Source organism: Erinaceus europaeus, chromosome 4, assembly GCF_950295315.1.
Source record: "Erinaceus europaeus chromosome 4, mEriEur2.1, whole genome shotgun sequence".
NCBI lineage: Eukaryota > Metazoa > Chordata > Mammalia > Eulipotyphla > Erinaceidae > Erinaceus > Erinaceus europaeus.
In genome coordinates this window covers 139,287,853-139,307,635 of record NC_080165.1, presented here as the reverse complement: position 1 = coordinate 139,307,635, position 19,783 = coordinate 139,287,853, and the positions used below count along the sequence as shown (strand labels likewise).

Below are 19,783 nucleotides of genomic sequence, written 5' to 3'. Positions count from 1 at the left end.
GTGTGTTTTGAACAGGTGCACAACCACCTAGGCCCCCCTATTTATTTTATTTTTTAATGAGAACGAAAGGCCTGCTCATTTCTGTTTTATAGTGGTGCTGGGGATTGAACCTGGGAGCTCAGAGCCTCAGGTAGCAAAGTTTTTTGCATAACCATGATGCTGTCTTCCCAACCTCTGGGCCATTGCTAACACATTATTTAAACAACTCTGCATGATTACTTTAGATTAGATTAATTTTTTCAAGTCATATGTGGATTTAGTTTGCACTTCTTGGTACATTAACATTGGATTATCTTTTTTGACTGCATTTAGGTTGTTATCCACACCTATTCCTTCACGTAAGTTATAGTCTATGTTCTGCTAAGACAGTATCACACGGGAGGGTGTGTGGCTTCAATTTATAGGGCAAACCCAGTACACTCATCTGCCCTACCTGTAATTCGGTGCCACCTGCCATCACAGAGACTCTGCTTGGGTGTTACTGAGGTGGAAAAGTCTCGGATGCCATTGTTGACTTTCACTATGACCTGTAAAAGACAGGGTATGCTATTTAACCTCAAATCTCTTCATAATGGTAACACTCAATTTCTTAAGTAATTCACCACATGGAACCAATACTAAACAAAAATCGACACATGATCAGCTTTACCATTTGAACACAAGGGGTCACTCTTTGGAAGGCTATAACAATAGTTTGATTTGAATGTTTCCTGAAAGAAAGGAGGAAATAATGACACAGAAGAGAAGGTGGGAGAACAACAAGACAATAGAATGGATACCTTTCCTTTTACTTAAAAGTGGATTGGGCGGGGTACAGAAAACTGCTCAGCTCTGGCAGGGATTGAATCTGACTTCTGCTGACCTTAGGTATGAAGACTGGTGCACTAACTGCTATAATTATTACCTAACTTTCCTTCAGTTGTTTATATTTTCTTTCTTTTTTAAATTTTTTACTTATAAAAAGGAGACGTTGACAAAATGATAGGATAAGAGAGGTACAGCTACACACAATTCCCACCATGAGAACTCCGTATCGCATCCCCTCCCTTTTCCTAATAACTTTCCTTTTCTTTATCCCTCTGGGAGTATGGACCCAGGGTCATTCTGGGATGCAGATGGTGGAAGGTCTGGCTTCTGTAATTGCTTCCCCGATGAACATGGGTGTTGGCAGGTCGATGCATACTCCCAGTCTGCCTTTCTCTTTCCCTAGTGGGGCAGGGCTCTGGGGAAGCAGGGCTCCAGGAAACATTGGTAGGGTTGTCTGTCCAGGGACGTCTGGTTGGCATCATGGTAGCATCTGGAACCTGATGGGATACTCTATCCAGTGCTGAACTTACTGAAGTCTCCAAAGTCCAAATCAGCAGAAGATGAGAGAGCATCATAGAGAATAGTGGGGGTCCCAGAAACACAGGATGGATCGCTAGTCTCCTTTGGTTGTTTAAAGATGGAATGCACATGTAGAGAAGGCTATGGTCTTGGTGAGGAGCACAAACTCTGGAGCCTGACTGTCTGGGTTCCTATCCTGGTGCTCCTATTTATCTCATCCTGTGCTTTGTTTCCTCATTTATACAGTCTGGGTGATGGTAATACCATCTACCTCACAGAACTACAAGAGGGTTTCAATGAGTGAACCTACAGAAATATATTTTTTTTTCTCTCTATCCTATCCAAAAACAAAAATGAAAAAAAAAAAAAAAAGGCTTCCAGGAACAGTAGATTTGTGTTACAGGCACCAAGCTCCAGCAATAACTTTGGAGTATTTTTTTTTTTTTTTGGTCTGTACTCCCAAGAGGGACAAAGAACAGGAAACCTCCCACTGGAAGGATGTGATACAGAACTCTGGTCGTGGGAAATGTAGGGAATTGTACCCTTCATGCCAATCATTATTAAATCACTAATAAAAAATAAATTTAAAAAGTGTTAGTGAGGCAGGGCATGGATCTAGTGATAGCTTCTTCAGCCTTCACCTGTAAAACTTTCTCTACAGAGTCCTAATTCACCTTGTCTGTAGAAATAGCAAAGTGAGAGAAGAGAAATATCAGAGCTTCTTGAAATCCTGGATGGACCCCTTACTCTGTATGACCTTAAGTCAATTATTACTAGTTCTGTAGCTCCACTTCCTCCTCTATGAAAAAGGGATGGTGGGGGGGGGGGGGGGCTGGGTGGTAGCGCTGCAGGTTAAGCACACGTGGCACAAGGCGTAACTAGGACCAGCATAAGCATCCCAGTTCGAGCCCCTGGCTCCCCACCTGCAGGGAGGTCGCTTCACAAGTGGTGAAGCAGGTCTGCAGATGTCTATCTTTCTCTCCTCCTTTCTGTCTTCCCCTCCTCTCTTGATACAGAAATAATTTTGAATAGTACTTGATACATACTACCATGGAAAGATTTTATTTTTATTAACTTTATTTATTTATTTATTGGAAAGAGACAGCCAGAAACCTGCAGCACTGATTCACCACTTTCAAAGCTCTCTCTTTGTGGGTGGGGACTGGAGGCTCAAACCCAGGCCCTTACACATTGAAACGTGTGCTCAACCAGGTGATCCACCACCGGGCCCCAGGATTTAATTTTCTATTGAATGGTTTAACAGATTATTGTGGGATTCCAGCAAAAAAATCAGTCCTATTAAATTAGGGACAACAATAAAACAATGTTGCCTTCCACTTACTATTTATTTTGAATACTCTCATGAATATTTTTCAGTATTATTTTTAAGATAAAAGTGGCATTTAATTATAACAATTTTTTAAATTTCTATTGTGTTAAAATAATATCCACACATATATATGTGTGTGTATATATATATATTTCTATATACATTTGGCATATGTATATAACTAGTTAAGTTGCTACTAGCTTAGTTGGATGTGTTTGCTATTTCCATTTATTGTTAAAAGTCTTGTAATTCTTTTGCAAAAAAAAAAAAGATTTTTTGGCCCCATTTCACAGCTCTTTTCTCTAATCAAATACACTTCCAACATATGAATCTGAATCCTAATAGTGCCACCATTCAAATTCCATGATAGTATCTCCATACCCCCCCCCCCCCCCCATTTAGGATTGTTGATGAGCTAATTCTGTGAAGTCAGTGTGCTTCAGCTCTAGAATCCAAGGTCAGAGCAGACAGACTGTTAAAACAGTTTTTAATACACTACCTGCCCATTTTTCATGTGAACATTCAGGTACTCCCCATTGATGCTGTGACCATGAACAAGGGTTCCAGAACTGCTCCTGGGACGAACTTCAAACGCAATCTCAAATTTCAGCCCAATATTGAAAGATTCATCTGCGGAGAGGAATATTATGAACTCTCAAGAACAGCGACCCAACTTTTGTTAACAAAGGGGGTGACTGTGTGACTATGCGTTTTTGAAAAGTTGATGTGAGGTAGGCAGAAAGTGCAATTTTCCTTGTCAGACACACACACAGCAGGGAGCTTTGTGGAGGACTGAGGTAACCGGCATGCAGTCAGTCCTGTGGGGCATGGCTCCGAAGAGTTTTCTGAAAATATGCTACAGCTCTAGGAGCTCACTAAGCAATTCTAACTGGTGAGACCTTTTCAAAGTGAGAAGAGAACCTGAGCAGAGAAAGTAGTCTGACCACAGGAGTAGTTTAGTTTATCAGGAGAGCAATACAGAGGTCAGTGTGGCTGGAATAAAGCATAGTGTGGTGAATGGGAGAAGCTGGCTGCAGTCACACTGGAGATGGCTCCAGTGCTCAAGTAAAAAAAAGTTTCAACCCTCCAGTAAAGGAAAAAACAGAAAAGAAAAGAAACTTCTGGTCTATTTTGCAATGCTCAACAAGGGAACTGATCCGATCAGGTTTATACTATATATATATATGTTTGCCTCCAGGGTTATCTCTGGAGCTCAATGCCTGCACTATAAATCCATTGCTAATGGTGCCCATCTCCCCCCATTTTATTTGATAGGCCAGAGAGAAACTGAAAGAGGAGGGGGAGATAGGGAGAGAGAAAGATAGACACCTGCAGACCTGCCTTGCAACTCATGAGGTATCTGCCCAGCAGGTGGGGATTGGGGACTTGAACACGGATCCTTGAGAGGGTCCTTGTGTTTTAGTATTATGTACTCTTAACTGAGTGTGCCACCTCCTGGCGCCCTAAAATAATTCTTTGAAAATGATAACTAGCTGATGCAGAGTATTTCAGAAACAAGTGTGAGAGCAGCAAAAGCAGTTAGGCACTGCCATTTCAATGATCGAAGAAAATTCTTATGAAGTATAGCTGTGTTCCCTCTAAGTCACTTGCTGCAAACCTGGACATCTTAATAATGCTTATTTGATGTATCACCTACTAAATCACTTTTTAATTTCTCCTGCTATCAGTTAATGCTTATGGAGGACATCCATCACACAGCTTGCTACGTAGCTGGAGACCCAGATCTCTGAGTTCTCATCACTGAAATACAGGGAAGTGTGAAGAAATGTGCATGTGGGTGTTTTGGTGTGGACAAAGAAGGGGAGAGGGAAGTTAATTATGAAATGGATAAAGAGAAGGTTATTCTACTGCACATGCTGATACTTTAAGTTGTGCACTTGGCTGCTTTGGGATGCCTTTATTTAGGAGGTGTTGAGGGGGGTTTGGAGCAACAGGACCACACTGGGTTAAGTTCACATATTACGAAGCCACCCGGCACAAGGATCCAGGTTTGAGCTTCTGGCTTCCCCACCTGTAGGGGGTCGGTAGAAGCAGTGAAGCAGGTCTGCAGGTGTCTATCTTTCTCTCCCTCTCTCTGTCTTCCCCTCCTGTCCTCTCCATTTCTCTGTGTCTAATCCAACAACAATAACAACAATGGAAAAAAATGGCCACCAGGAGCAGTGGATTCCTAGTGCAGGCACTGAGCCCCAGTGATAACTCTGGAGGCAAAAAAAAAGGTGTTGAAGGCAGGGAACATGTGTTTTTAAAATTCATTTATTAATGATGGGAAGTAGAGGCAGAGAGAGCCAGAGCCTCACATTAGAACACAAGACAGGATGGAAACCAGCAACCATGCCTGTTATTCTACCACTCCAGCCTCTGGGCATGCGCTTTTATACCTTCTCCTGTCTTCTTCCTCTGTTCCTAGCCTGGCGATTTCACACCTAGTGGGTGGCTCTCTAGAATCCTTCTTTGAGTAGACTGGATGTTGATCATGTACAGTGTGAAAATTTTATCTATTTTATTTTTTAGAACTTTTATGTTCTATCACTTGATCTAGGGGTTGCCAAACAAGAAACACTGTTGGACGAGAGAGAGAGAGTAACTGATGGCCTAGGAGAAAAACAATCCAGAAACAAAATTTCTGAAGGGTAGTGTTGTCAGTGTTGTAGAGTGAGGGGAGGGAAGGAGATTTCCTTTAACAGGGGCAGGGAGCAATGCTTAGAGTAATGCAGAGAAAGTCTAGCGGACAAGGCTGTGAAGAGTCAACAGAGACTGGACTACAGAACTGCCTAGGAAGTACTGAAGAAGTCAAGACAGTCTACATCCAGGTTTGGAAGCTGAGATTCAGGGAAGTCATCAAGATTGAGCAGTGTGTGTGCCTGTGTGTGCTTGTGTGCGTGTGTATGTGTGTGTGTGTGTGTGTGTGTGTGTGTGTATGTGTGTGTCATTGTGTGTGGCTGGGAGTAGCAGGGAGGGAGACAGACATTCATGTGGAAAGAGGTCCTTTCCTGTAACCTTCTGTCCCAACTAATCACCTTCAGGAATGAAGTATTTCCTGACTCAACATAGGTCATTGTTACCTAGAACGACGTATCCTCCTTCTGTTGAAAAGTATGTTCCTGTTTCCATTGGACCTTCAAAACAAGGAGTCACACTGAACGTCTGAGAGGCAGAGGTGATGGAGACCCCATTGAGCTGGAGATTGCTGAGACAACCACTGAAACTGTAGACTGAGTTTATCTGGGAGGAAAAAAAAAAGCCATTTCTTTATCTATTTTTTCACCCCCAGTAATCATAGATGCTCCAAAGAAAAACAAAATGAAGGAGTCTGAGTCCCAAAGAAAACCAAGCAACTTAGTCTTATTGAACTAAGCTATCTGAATGCTACTTTTCCATATAATTTTCAAAAACCAGTTCTTTGAGGTTGGGCATCAGCCTGTAGGAATAAGCTATGAAAAATTTCACATATGACATGACAAAATAACTTGTAGCTGGTTTTTAAATTGAATATTACAAGTAGCATAGCTTTCCTTCAAGGACGACAACTGCGCTCCAGCAGATCACCTAATGCTGATGGAGTCCAGCAAACTTCTTCATTGTCACATCTCCCATAGTTATGTAAATAAGAGGAAGTCTGACTTTCTGGTTTGATTAGCAATTTTTTTGTGATTAATCCCCCCACCCCCTTTTCTTTTTAACCAGAGCACTGCTCAGATCTGGCTTACACTGGCGCAAGGGTTTGAACCTGGGACTTCAGAGCCTCAGACATGAGAGTCTCTTTGCATAACCATTACGCTATCTATTCCCACCGTGGTTAGGTTTTTTTTTTTTCCTCCAGAGTTATTGCTGGGCTCGGTGCCTGCACCATGAATCCACCACTCCTGGAGGCCATTTTTTTCCCCTTTTGTTGCACTTGTTGTTGTAGCCTTGTTGTGGTTATTATCATTGCCATTGTTGATGTTGTTCGTTGTTGGATAGGACAGAGAGGGGGACAGAAAGCTAGACACCTGCCTGTGTAGCGACTCCCCTGCAGGTGGGGAGCCAGGGGCTCGAACCGGGATCCTTATACCGGTCCTTGCGCTTTGCGCCACGTGCGCTTAACCCACTGCACCACCGCCCGACCCCCCATGGTTAGGTTTTTATGACATCACTTGCATCACTCTACACAACGGATTTCACATCTTTTTGGAAATCTATCTTTTAAAGATATTGTCATGGATTTGGGGTCTATTTAGGTAAAATCCAACTGAAAGCAACTCCCACAACTTGCTTTAACTACAGATCATAGTTGGCCTCAAAATGTACTGGCTCTGTGCGAAAGTAAAATCTGTATTTGTGTCAAGAAAATTTCATTATTGGATACATTTTATTTATTGATGTGTCTTTTTAAAGTCTGATATTTTTAATTTATAAATTGCAAACAACACTTCTTGTAAAACCTTCGCTTTTTCTCAGGGGTAACATTTTTTGTCTTGCATATTTACATATTGTATCTGTGTGTGTAAAACAAAAATGATACCACAGTAAAGGTAATTGTCTTAAAGATTTTTTTTTCCCACTCTGAAAAAAAAAACTATATATAGTGGGAAAACTTCTCTTTTTTCTAGGGGTGGGAGGTGCTTTTTGCACTGAATATATGCGTACTTGAGCAATTTAACTTCTCCTGACAATGCACACTTGTTGGATAGTATGCCAGCTCCCCCTGGCTTCTGCTTAACCATATGCCTATATAGGGATAGATTTAATCCCATTCAAAGCTTTGGTCTATTTACATAAATCACTTTTACATTTACATAAAGCACCACACTCCCTCCAGGGCATTGGTGGTTTAGTAATAGAATTCTCACCTGCTCCACCCCCTCTCCTTGTCACACCTTGGTCCTCTCCTTGTCACACCCTGATCTTCCACCAGTCACTTTTCGCTCCACCCTCTCTATATCACATCCTGTTTCCACCCTACTTGGAGAGTATAAAAACAGCTGCTCTTCTGATTAAAGACACTTGAAAATTGCTTTCTGGCTCCAAGAGTTCCAGAGTGTATCTCCTGCAAAGTTAGTGTAGCACGAGTTCCTGATCCCTCTCCCACGCAGCAGCCTAGATCGGCTCCAGTTGAGTTCTCTCCAACCCAGAGAGCACTAGCTCGGGAAGAAGTACCCTCAGGCTATCCCGGCACACACTTCTGTCACGTTTTTCATATTACCTCTACCTCAGGATCAGAAGATCACTTCTGACTTTGTAATGCCACAGGACAGGCGGACACCCCATAGTATAATAGTAATTTTGATATTCTCTGTCCAGCTGAACTATATTTTTACTCCTCGGAGTCTTCTCATTGTAAGACTAACTTTGTAACTGCAATCGTGAAATGAGCTGAAATGGCCTCTCTGGGCTCTGCACGAATACCTCCATAAGGCCACAGGTGGCTTACCTGGACATTTTTCAGTGCCCGACCAGGAGCCACCCCTCCCAAATAAATAGGACCCTGGATCTTCCAGGCAGCTCTAGAAGGAGGAAGACTTTCTTCTAGGACTCTAAGACCGTCAATCACCAATCGGCCGCTGCTCTTTTCCCGAGTAAATATAACCTGGATGGAGATAAGAAACAAGCAAATTGCAAAAGTACATTTAAAAAACCAGGGAAAAGCTACATAATGCCTCTATTTCCACCCTGTGCAAAACTGTTTGGGATCAAACGTTCTCTAGAAGAAGTGACTCTTCCTCTGAAGGCCCAAAGTTTGTTGAAGTAACATATGCAGAAGTTGGTTTTCAGTGATGCAGACCTGGAACGTACATATGGCTGAGGTGCAAAGTTATTTCACAAAGATATGTTCCTTGCTATTGGTTTTGTTTCTGAACATAGCTTATTTTTCAGTAGTTTTTTTCTTTTTCTTGTATTTTTATATTACAGAATTACATGTTGACAGGGGTTTGTTTTTAAGTAGTTTTTCTATGAAGTTATTCCTAATTGACCAGGCCAGAGACTCTCTCCTTCTTTTAAAATTACTACATTAAAAAAAATTATTCCCTTTTGTTGCCCTTGTTGTTTTTATTGTTGTTGTTATTGATGCCATTGTTGTTGGATAGGACAGAGAGAAATGGAGAGAAGACAGGAAGACAGAGAGGGGGAGAGAGAGACACCTGCAGACCTGCTTCACCACTTGTGAAGCAACTCCCCTGCAGGTGGGGAGCCAGGGGCTTGAACTGGGATCCTTATGCCGGTCCTTGTGCTTTGTACCACGTGCACTTAATCCGATGCGCTACCGGCCAACTCCCTAAAATTACTACAATTTTATTGCAAAATACATTGCTCACTTTCTCCATTACATACACATTGGTTAATTTCAGTAGATTCTTCTTCTAGCGTTTGCCCTTCTTCCGTAGCCAGTCAACAGCGTCAGGCTGAGCCTGATGTAAAGTTTCAAGACCTCCTTTGAATCTGGAGAGGTGGCAGTCGTTGACTATGTGGGTCATAGTCTGTCTGGAGCTGCAGGGGCAGTTCAGGTTGTCTCTGGCTCCCCAGAGATGGAACATAGCGGCACACCGGCCATGGCCTGTTCGATAGTGATTGAGGAGGGCCCAATCATAACGTGCTAGGTCAAAGCCGGGTTGATGCTTGCAGGGGTCTGTGATGAGGTGTTTGTTCTTTACCTCAGCTGACTACCAGCTCTGTTTCCAAGAGTCTGGAACAGAGAAGTTCAGTGTAGGCGTAGGGGACCAGATTGGGTGACGAGACGTCAAGCGTTGGACAGGGTGGGCGAAGATATCCGCATATATTGGCAGGTCCGGTCGAGCGTAGACGTGGGAAATGAACTTACATGATGCCGCATCCCGACGAATATCTGGCGGGGCGATGTTGCTAAGAACTGGCAGCCATGGAACCGGGGTGGAACGGATGGTTCCAGAAATTATCCTCATGGAGGAATATAATTTGGAATCGACCAAGTGGACATGGATAATTTAAATGGATAATTTAAATGATTCCACCCATGGTATTCTGTCTTCTTAACACATTCACTCTTTATTTGATTTGAAAAATTAAAAAAAAATTGTCCACGGCACTTCTCAGGTCTGGTTTATGATAGTGCTATAGGGAATGAATCTGAGGACTCTGGTATCCCAGGACTGGAAGTCTTTTTGCATAGCCATTATTCTCTTTCCCAACTGGCACTCTTCACTTTCTATCTTCCACAGTTCAACTGATAAAAGAAACTCAGCAATTATTGCTGAAATTTAGAGACTTATAGGAAGTAGGAAAAAACAATCATGTGGGACCGGGTGGTGGTGCACCTAGTTGAGTGCATATATTACAATGCACAAGGACCCAGGTTTGAGTCCCTGGTTTCCACCTATAGGGAGAAAGTTTTACGAGTGATGAAGCAGTGCTGAAGTTGTCTCTTTGCCTCTTTTCCTCTCTCTCTTCCCCTTCCTGCTAAATCTCTGTCTCTACTTCATAAATAAATAAAGATAATTTTAAAAAAGTTAGAAAAAAAATCATGTAAGAAAAATCACTGGAAACCAAACCAGTTTTTACTGGTTCTTGAGATTTTGGTTAAGATAATTGCACTAAAAATGTAATAAGGTAAAAGTTGATCTGGCAAAATACTACATTCAGTCACTCTTCGTTTCTTCTTTAAAATTTATGCTTTATATCATAAGTCTTTTTCAGCCACTAGGTTCCTGAAGCTACCATGATGCCAATCAGACTTCCCTGGGCAGAGGACCAATGTGTCCTGGACCCCCACCTCCCCAGATCTCTGCCCCACTAGGGAAAAAAAGAAATGGGCTGGCAGTATGGATCAACCTGCCAATGCCCATGTTCAATGGAGAAGCAATTACAGAAGCCAGACCTTCCACCTTTTGCATTCCACAATGACCCTGGTCCATACTCCAGAAGGATAAAGAGTAGGAAAGCTATCAGGGGAGGGGATGGGATAGGGAGTTCGGGTGGTGGGAACTGTGTGGAAATGTATCCCTCTTACCCTATGGTCTTGTCAATATTTCCATTTTATAAATAAAAATAAAAAAAAATTCTATCCAACTCCAGTTTTACTTCATTGAGGAAATTTTGGTTGATTAATTTTTTATTATTTTTATTTTTAGAGATTCAATATTGATTTGTAAAATTACATGTCAACAGGGATATAATTCCACACTGTTCCTACCACCAGATTTCTGAATCCCATGTCCCTCCCTCCATTGCAAACCACTATAGTTTTCCCAAGTATGCAGACATGGATTAACTGTCCTCTCTACAACTGTCTGTCTACATTTGTACTTATTTGCCCCCTTTTCTACCATGTCCAACCCCCTCTTCCCCTCCAAGCCACACATAACCCTATTACTACATCCAAATCTCTCTTTCCTTTTCACCCCTCTCTCTGGGACCTGATGGAGCTGGAGTTCAGAGCCCTCTTATCTTGTTCCTCCTATTACTTCTCCCCCACTGGGAGTATGGATCAACATAGTTTTGGGGGACCAGAAGGTAGGAGTTCTGGCTTTTGTAATTGCTTCTCCACTGGGACTGGGTGTTGGCAGGTCGATCCATACCTCCAGCTTGTTTCTGTCAGGAAATTTTGATTTATAGGATTATTATCAGCTGTTCCACACACCCCCAAAATATATATATATATATATTTAGACAATAGTGTGTTTAAATCTATAAGGAGTTAGTAGAAGTTGTTGTAATTGAACTCTGAGTATATAGCAGCAGGAGTAGATTTTTAAATTGATGTTTCCATATTCACTGGTGGCTACATAGTAGTGTCAGCTCCTTTGGTGGTGGACCTTTGCTATTAATACTCTCTACTTTCAACTTACATCATGCCATAGTCCATCATTGTATTTCTCTTGGCTTCTAATCTTCAATTTCTTGTGGCCAACGTTAAACATGAAGATCAAGCGACCGTGAGCTAAGAATAGAGTCATGAAGTCATTCTCTTCCTCATCTGCCACATAGAAGACCATCCCATGGGAGGAACGAGTTTTCAGACGAATGGAAAACTGAGACCTGGTAAATGTAAAAAGAAAAGTTGACCCTGTGTGAGTGAGTCTGTGTGGGATCTCTAAGTTGCCAGAGCAATACAGTGTGACAGTGTGTAAAGCAGAATTAGTAAGTAGGCATTCTATCTACTCTCAAGCAACAGTTCTTCTGGTCACCTCTTAGTATTATTCTTAAATGTTGGGAGAACACTAACTAAACAGTTATAAGATCTCTCATTCCTTAAATATCAGAAATACATTCCACATTTAAAGAAACATTTCAGTTAAGGATCACATCTATGTTTTATCTTGAAAATATGGTTATAACAAGTTCTATATATTAAAGAAGCTGACTCATGTGGAAAAATACTAAGAGGGGCTGGGTGGTGGTGCCCCTGGTTGAGCATGTTACAATGTGCAAGGATCGGGGTTTGAACCCCTAGTCCCTACCTGCAAGGGGCAATCTTCAAGAGTGATGAGGCCGTGCTGCAGGTGTCTCTCTGTCTCTATCCCTTTCTATCTCCCCCTTCCCTCTGATTTTTGGTTTTCTCTATTCAATAACTAAAAAGAGAAATCTCTTAAAAAATACATTTGCATAAAGATACTATGATTGTGCCAGAGGAATGACTGTCACGTAGAGTGCATTGCCTTGCCCTGCTCTAGGTCCAGGTGCGGCCTTCACACTATCTGGCAGTGCCAAGGCATGAGGGAAGTTGTGGTGCCCTGGTCTTTCCCCTCCTTCATCTCAACAGAAACACACATGAGGCTCTGGCTCAACAAATAATACACAATGAAAACTCCAGTAGGATGTGCCTACCATCTTAAACGTAGACTCATTTTTTTCCTAGTCAGAAGCAATTGATAGACAGCACATGATAAAGACAGTCACCAGAATATGTTGAGATTAAAACCCTAGAAATTTAACTATAGGACATAGATCAAATACATATATTTGGCTTATTTTTAGTTTGATAGAGTCTAAATTCTTCCTGAAGAATAGAAAAATACTGATTCTACCTATTAGAGAGAATTACAAATTAGAAAGCTTTACAGTTTTTCTTTCCTGAACGTATTATCTATAAGAATCCTTGAGAAAACCTATAAATGATGCCACGCTATACTGCCTGCACAAAGAGCTGGATTTGAGACCCCAGTCCCTACCTGCAAAGGGGAAAACTTTGCAAATGGTGAAGCAGTGCTGCAGCTGTCTCTTTGTCTCTCTATGCCACATTCTCTCTCGTTTCTGATGGTATCTATCCAATAAATATAGATTAAAAAAAAAAAAAGAAAAAGAGATATTTGCAGCTCTACTACATGCTTGTGAAACTTCCCTTCTGCAAGAGGGGACCGGGGGCTTGAACTCAGGTCTTTGAGCACAGTAACATGTACACTCAACTGAGTAGGCTACAGTCCAGCCCTGCACCTTGCTTTTGGGATGAAACTTACAACATGTAATTGGAAAGCGTGAACCATGTACTGTCAAGTATTGATTCTGATGATGAATGAGTAAGATTAAAATAGCACAGAAACGAGAGGTCATCAGGAAAAGATCACACATGGAAGTAAGGGTGAAGCCCAGCCAGGACTTTAAGATTCTAGAAGGATGGCGTGTCACTTACTTTTCACCAAAATCTCCCTTTAAGTGTTCAAACTCCTGGCGGCTGTTGGCTGTCCCACCATACTGGTATGCATGCTCTATTGCTCTAGGACTGGAGGAAAGGTGACAGTGAGTGTCTGTTGGAGTGTTCTGTTCTGAGAATTTCAGGCCAGCCAGATCCCATGAAGGTGCATCTTTATTTTTATCTCCCTATAAGAATAGGAAATAAGTCATTTTAAGAGAGAAAAAGTGACACAACAGGAGTACAAATTCATTTGCAATTTCTTAGTAATTAACATTCCTTTACCACTATTACTAGGATAATACTTTTTTTTTAAAAATATTTATTTAACCAGATCACTGCTCAGCTCTGGCATCTGATAGGATGGGGGATTGGATCTGAAGCTTTGGAGTCTCAGGCATGAAAACTTCATTTGCATAAGCATCATGTTATCTCCCTTAATTCTATTCTGAGGAGAATGATTATGGCCAGTGAGACAACAAAGTCCATATTAACCACACATTCTTCCTTCATGAGGCACTAGACCCCTGTCCCCTCCTGCAGGCACCTACAGCAAATGGCAGAAGCAACGACAACATGGCAGTAAGTTAGTAAATGTAAATGTGAAGTCTGTGATAGCTAAGCAGAGCTAAAGTGAAGCTGTAGTCAGAGCTGCTCTGTCATTACATTACATGCACATTTTAAACAATGGTGAGAAAAGAAAAAGTTGACACTCAGCGAACGGAGAATCAATCAATAAAACATCACTCCAGAGGCAAAATTATCACTTTAATATAGAGATTATGTTTACACAAATTGTGTGAAAAGTTAACATACTTAGTAAGAGCTATAAAATATTTTGGGTGGGGCCAAGCAGTGGTGCACCTGGGTTTGAGTGCCTGACCCCCACCTGCAGGGGGGGAAGCTCTGCAAGTGGTGAAGCAGGACTGCAGGTGTCTCTCTGTCTCTCTCCCTCTCTATCAGCCTTTTGATTTCTGGCTGTCTCTCCAATAAATAACAGATAATAGATAATTAAAAAATATATTTTTGGTAATAGAGGTATGGCAAACTATATGGCAGGATACAGATTCATTCATATGCTCTGCTCTTAAGGTTGCTTTGCTGGTTTTAAAATGCAGACTTGTAAATCTATGCTATTATTTAGTCCTGATTTCTGAAGAAAAATAAAAATAAGTAAAATAGATTTGCTCATTCAGCCACTCATTTATGTATTCAAGCAGGGGCTGACTACGTAATAGTAAGAAGTGAAATGGAAAGAAATCAATGTTTTTACATGTCTTCCACATGCAGTATATGGTTTTAGAATAGAAAGATGAGAAGTGGCTCCTCTTTTGGAAAGAATTAAAAATGGACTTGGAAAAACAAATATGAAAACAGTGAATTGGAAGATAGGCTGATGCCAGATAGAAGGGACCTTAGGAGACTTGCTAGGGAATGAATGAGGCTTATTACTTTTAAAAAAAATGAATTATTTTATTTTTTAAATTTTAAAATGATATTTTATTTAATTTTAATAAGAGAGAGAGAAACAGGGAGAATGACCAGAAAACTGTTCAGCTCTGGTTTATGGTTGAGTTGGGGATTGAACTTGGGACCTCAGAGCCTCAGGCATGAAAGTCTTTTGCAGAAACATTATGCTGTCTCTCCAGCCCCGTGGTTTTACTTTTTTAGATAATGAGAAGTTATACAGGTTTAGAGAAAAAAAACTTTTTTAGTAAGGGGTCTAATGCTTTACAGTGTAGTTACTGACCACTGATACACGGGTACGATTTTATTATGCGACAGAACCCCACAGTTCTATTCTGCCCCTCCCCACCTTCCCCCAGAGTCCTTTGTTTTGATGTAATATATCATGCCCAGTCCACGTGTCCTTTTGTGCTCTCCCTCCCTGTCTCTATCTATAAAGTCTCCATTGCATGGAACTTGAAGCCACCATGTTCAGGGAGGTAAGCTACTGAGGCTGTAAACAAAAGTGTATGAGGGCAGTGGCAAAGAGTGCGATTTCTCTGGGTATATGAAAGCAGACTCCCTTCTCTCACTCTAACAGAACAGAACAATAACAGTAACAGTCACACTAGAGCATCTCCCTATAGCTGACTACGTTCAAAATCATGGGAACACTACCCTGTCAGAGCTGAGCACACTGACTCCATGACAAAGATATCTGGAAGCAGAGCCAACCACAGAGGACCATGACACACCTTCAGACTGAGTCAACAACACCTGGAAAGGGGTTCATCCAGTCCAGGATTGTCAACTGAACTAACACCATCCAATCAGACTTCTGAGATGAGGGGATGGGGAGGTGGGAGGAGAGTCTCATAAAAGCTCCTTTTCTGGAGGGCAACACTACACCTCTTTTCTGCCTGCTCCCCACTGTGGAAATGTACCATCCTGCTGTCCTTTTGTCTTTCTTTCTTTCTTTCTTTCTTTCTTTCTTTCTTTCTTTCTTTCTTTCTTTCTTTCTTTCTTTCTTTCTTTATCTTCCTTCTAAAAACTTTATTGGGTGTTACAGTAAAGTTGTTGATATATGGGTATATATGCTTATCTCTGAGTGATAGATGCCTGCCAAACACTGTCACCCCCAACTTACATCTCTTGCCAACATGCACCAGGACAAGAAAACACTACCCACTTTCCCAGAGTTCTTTGCTTTGGTGCAATATGCTAAACCCAGTCCAAGTTTTACTTTGTGTTTTTGCTTTCTGTCCCTGCCCTTTCATTTTATCACTCTCTTTCTTAAGAAGGTTTATGGTATATTATCTCTTTAGAAATTTCTGCCTGCCTAGCAGGTTGATTTTTAAAAATTGTACTTTTATAAAATAAACGATAAAACATATTGATAAGACTATAGGATAAGAGGGGTACAATTTCACACAGTTCCCACCACCAGAATTCTGTATCCCATCTCTATGCTTTGTCTGTTTGGGGGCATGGACCCAAGATCATTATGGGGTGCAGAAGGTGGAAGGTCTGACTTCTATAATTTTTTTTTTTTTGTAATTTCTTGGCTTGCTTCCACTTCCTTCTCAACAAACAGTCACTTGCTTACTAATTGACCTCTGGTGACAGTGATCAGGTATAGGCATACACCCTGACAGCTCTCTTCTGACAGGAAGGTAGAGAACCAGGAAGACCTACTGGGAGACCAGTACAATAATTCAGAAGGGAAATTGTGTTGACTTGGGCCAGGTTGGGAGAACTGGTACCTGAGTACATTGCTAAAAGTAGATCAGAAAGGAGGGGGTGAACCTGAAAGAATTAAAAGAAGTTTCCCAATAATTAAAAGTTCCATTTGTCATGAAGGAGAATGATATGCATAGAAGAAGTAAATGAATGAAAAAGAATACTTGTCAGAGAATTCAATGCAAAAAAAAAAAGACTCAAGATTTTGATGAGAAGCCGTTCTCCCTGGCTGCTGTCACAGAATTATGCTGGTAGAGAATTATGGTGCTAAACATCATAGCTAGAAGCTGTTAAGTGCAGAGCAATTTTAACCATTATACTGGTACTGAATGGGAAGTATGAGTGAAAACTGATTCAACTTATTTCTTTGGGAACAAGAATTGATGCAACAAAACTAGTGAATTGGATTGAACATTGGACATCACAAGAATCCCATCTTATACATGCGCAGTGCAAACCAGAGCAAGTCTCCTGAAGTACCGGTGTCTAGAGTTGTGTGCACGGGATAGGAAAGCGACTGGAGACATGACACGGCATTATCTTTTACCTTCTTGCTCTGACTTGTTTTTGGCTTTGAGGAGTTTTTTTCCTTCTTGTGAAGGAGAAACAAGGGTGCAGATTCAATGGGACACTCATAAAGAGATGTGTGGACTTTTTCAGAATACCGCTGGAAATCTTCCACTTCCACATCTCTATCCAACCTATGTTTATAAGAGGAAAAAAAAAAGCCTTGAAAATATTACTTAGACCCACATAATGAAAACTATAGAAATGAAAGAAGCCTATCAATCAATTTATTTTGGATCTTTATCCATCAACCACTATTTCCATCATCATCCTTTAGGTGATTGTTTAACCAGTTAATCAACAATTATGTATGTGGCCCCAGCACATTCTGACAGATGAACATCTTCTCCCTGTGTTACTTAGGCTGTGTTCCATTTTTAGCTTGCTTGTTCTTATATGTAGGCAGTCCTCATTGTGAGAGTTAGGGATCTCGATTAATGGCTTTGCTTAAAGTCATGTATTCTATTAAACCTCTATCTTAAACTTTTAAAATATATTTATTTATTCCCTTTTGTTGCCCTTGTTTTATTGTTGTACTAATTATTACTGATGTCATTGTTTTTGGATAGGACAGAGAGAAATGGAGAGAGAAGGGGAAGACAGAGAAGAGGAGAGAAAGATAGACAACTGCAGACGTGCTTCACCGCTTGTGAAGCGACTCCCCTGCAGGTGGGGAGCCGGGGGCTGGAACCAGGATCCTTGCGCAGGTCTTTGAGCTTAACCCTTGCCACCTGCGCTTAACCAGCTGCGCTACCGCCGACTCTCTCTTTCTTAAACTTCTAACAAGGACTTGAGTATGTTTATGCTCCACAACTAGTAGTTAAGTACAGAAAATAATTGCACCTAATATTTGTGGTTGGCTGTATGGCTGTATGCCAAGAACTTTATGCCTGTCTTTTCATTTAATCTTCATAACAAGCCTACCATGCAATGTTATCTACATTTTTCAAGTAAAGAAATGAAGGCTTGCTAAGCTAAGGTCATAGAGGATTTAAAGGGCAAAACACTCAGAAAGCTGTGTCAGTTACTCAGGCACATGTAAGCTTCTAATTATTGCATTCCAATTCCATATTTTTCAATTTTCATAATATAGTTTATCATTTACTCGATTCCCCCTTTCTTCTAAGTATATTTTTTCTTTTCTTTTTATATTTATTTATTGGGGGGATTAATGGTTTCGAGTCAACAGTAAAGTACAGTAGTTTATACACGTGTCGCATTTCTCAATTTTCCACATAACTAACTATTCAAGCCCCTCTATGTCCTCCTCTGCCACCATGTTCCAGGATACTTGATATTTATTTTCTTCTCTCTCTCTCTCCCTTTCCCTCTTTGCATCTAGCGTTATCGCTGGGGCTCAGTGCCTGCACTAGAATTCACTGCTCCTGGCGGCCATTTCTGTTGCTGTTGGATAGGACACAGAGAAATTGAGAGAGGAGGGGAAGACAGGGAGAGAGCAGACACCAGCAGACCTACTTCACCACTTGCAAAGGAGCCCCCCCTCCCAGCAGGTGGGGATCCGGTGGCCTCAAACCTGGATCCTTCCGCGGGTCCTTGCACTTCGTACTATGTGCACTTAACCTGGTGTGGAATCGCCCGGCCCCCCTACTTGATATTTCTTTATCAATAATATAGAACCATCATTGATCAAAACGTCACACCTGGTAAAGTAGGCATTACTGATGCAGCCGGTGAAATTAGTGAATTGCGGACTGACGGGTGAGCCACCGAAGTAAAACTTCTTCTCGCCTGCTTGTGTCTGTTCTGCTTTCCCTTTGGTAGGGTTCTTGCTCTCAAGTTTACTTGCATCTACCATCAGTTCATATCTGCAATGGAGAAAAGCTTCTTTACACAGCACATAGCTGACATGTTACCTTAAGTTCCACACTAGGCTGTAGGTTTTCCCTTAGGGTTGAACTGGAACATCTAATTCGTGAAAAGGCAAATTACCAGCCTCTTCATGAAATACTGGATAAAATGGCTGCCTATTTCTATATGTAGAAAAACCTTCCGGAGTTACAACTGGAAGTGAAACCCAAGAAAGCAAGTAATTCAGACAATTAGTTTTCAGTGTTCTTTTTGTCGGCTTATTTGTGGGGAAGAGAACATACTTCATGGTAGTCAGTTATTCACATTTGTGGAAAATCATTTTTTCTTTTCTTGTCTTTTCATTTCTTTTCTTCTTTTTTCTTGCCACCAGAGTTTTCACTGGGACTCAGTGCCTGCTTAGCAGCGCTGTACAAAGTGGCCATTTTTTTTTCTCTTTGTTTCTTTGTGATAAAGGTTGAGAGACCTCTATCAAACAAGAGACACCTGCAGCACTGCTCCACCACTTGTGAAGCTCCCTCCACAGGTGGGGATGGAGGGGGGATTTAACTCCGGTCCTTGTGCATGGTATCATGTACATTCTACCAGATAAGTCATTATCCAGCCCCAGGAGAATGGTTTTACTCTTGCATGGAAACTGAATCTGGAAAATGTCCATTGTTAATTTGTGACAAAGGACTCCACAGAATCAGTTTAAAAACGGCAGCATTTATAACCAGGATTCACTTCTTATTCCAAACAGCTTCCCCTCCCCCATACTTTTATGTATGCATTTTAAAAATTCAATAATAGTTTTATTTGTTTTTGAGGTCAGCTTAGTTTACAAGCCTCTAAGTGGTTCCGAAGTTCAGTTCCTCATCATATCCACATTAACTGCTTTTACCAGAGCACAAATATCCCTTTATCAAAGTTCATTGAGCTTATAACTTCGTAACTCCCCTCTCCCA

The 19,783-nt window shown here is 41.2% G+C and overlaps 1 protein-coding gene across 2 annotated transcripts in view; it reads right to left on the bottom strand.

Moving 5' to 3' along the window:
• The window catches only part of LAMA4 (laminin subunit alpha 4), a 169,362-nt gene that overhangs the window by 8,707 nt on the left and 140,872 nt on the right, over nt 1–19,783 (bottom strand). For both annotated transcript variants that reach the window (XM_060190602.1, XM_060190603.1), the window contains exons 29-36: nt 18,671–18,835; nt 16,990–17,143; nt 13,257–13,444; nt 11,476–11,665; nt 8,088–8,243; nt 5,740–5,899; nt 3,156–3,286; nt 434–527 (exon numbers count right to left, since the gene is read on the bottom strand). In XM_060190602.1, the coding sequence (XP_060046585.1) occupies nt 434–527; nt 3,156–3,286; nt 5,740–5,899; nt 8,088–8,243; nt 11,476–11,665; nt 13,257–13,444; nt 16,990–17,143; nt 18,671–18,835 (1,238 nt within the window). The remainder of the gene's footprint in view (nt 1–433; nt 528–3,155; nt 3,287–5,739; nt 5,900–8,087; nt 8,244–11,475; nt 11,666–13,256; nt 13,445–16,989; nt 17,144–18,670; nt 18,836–19,783) is intronic.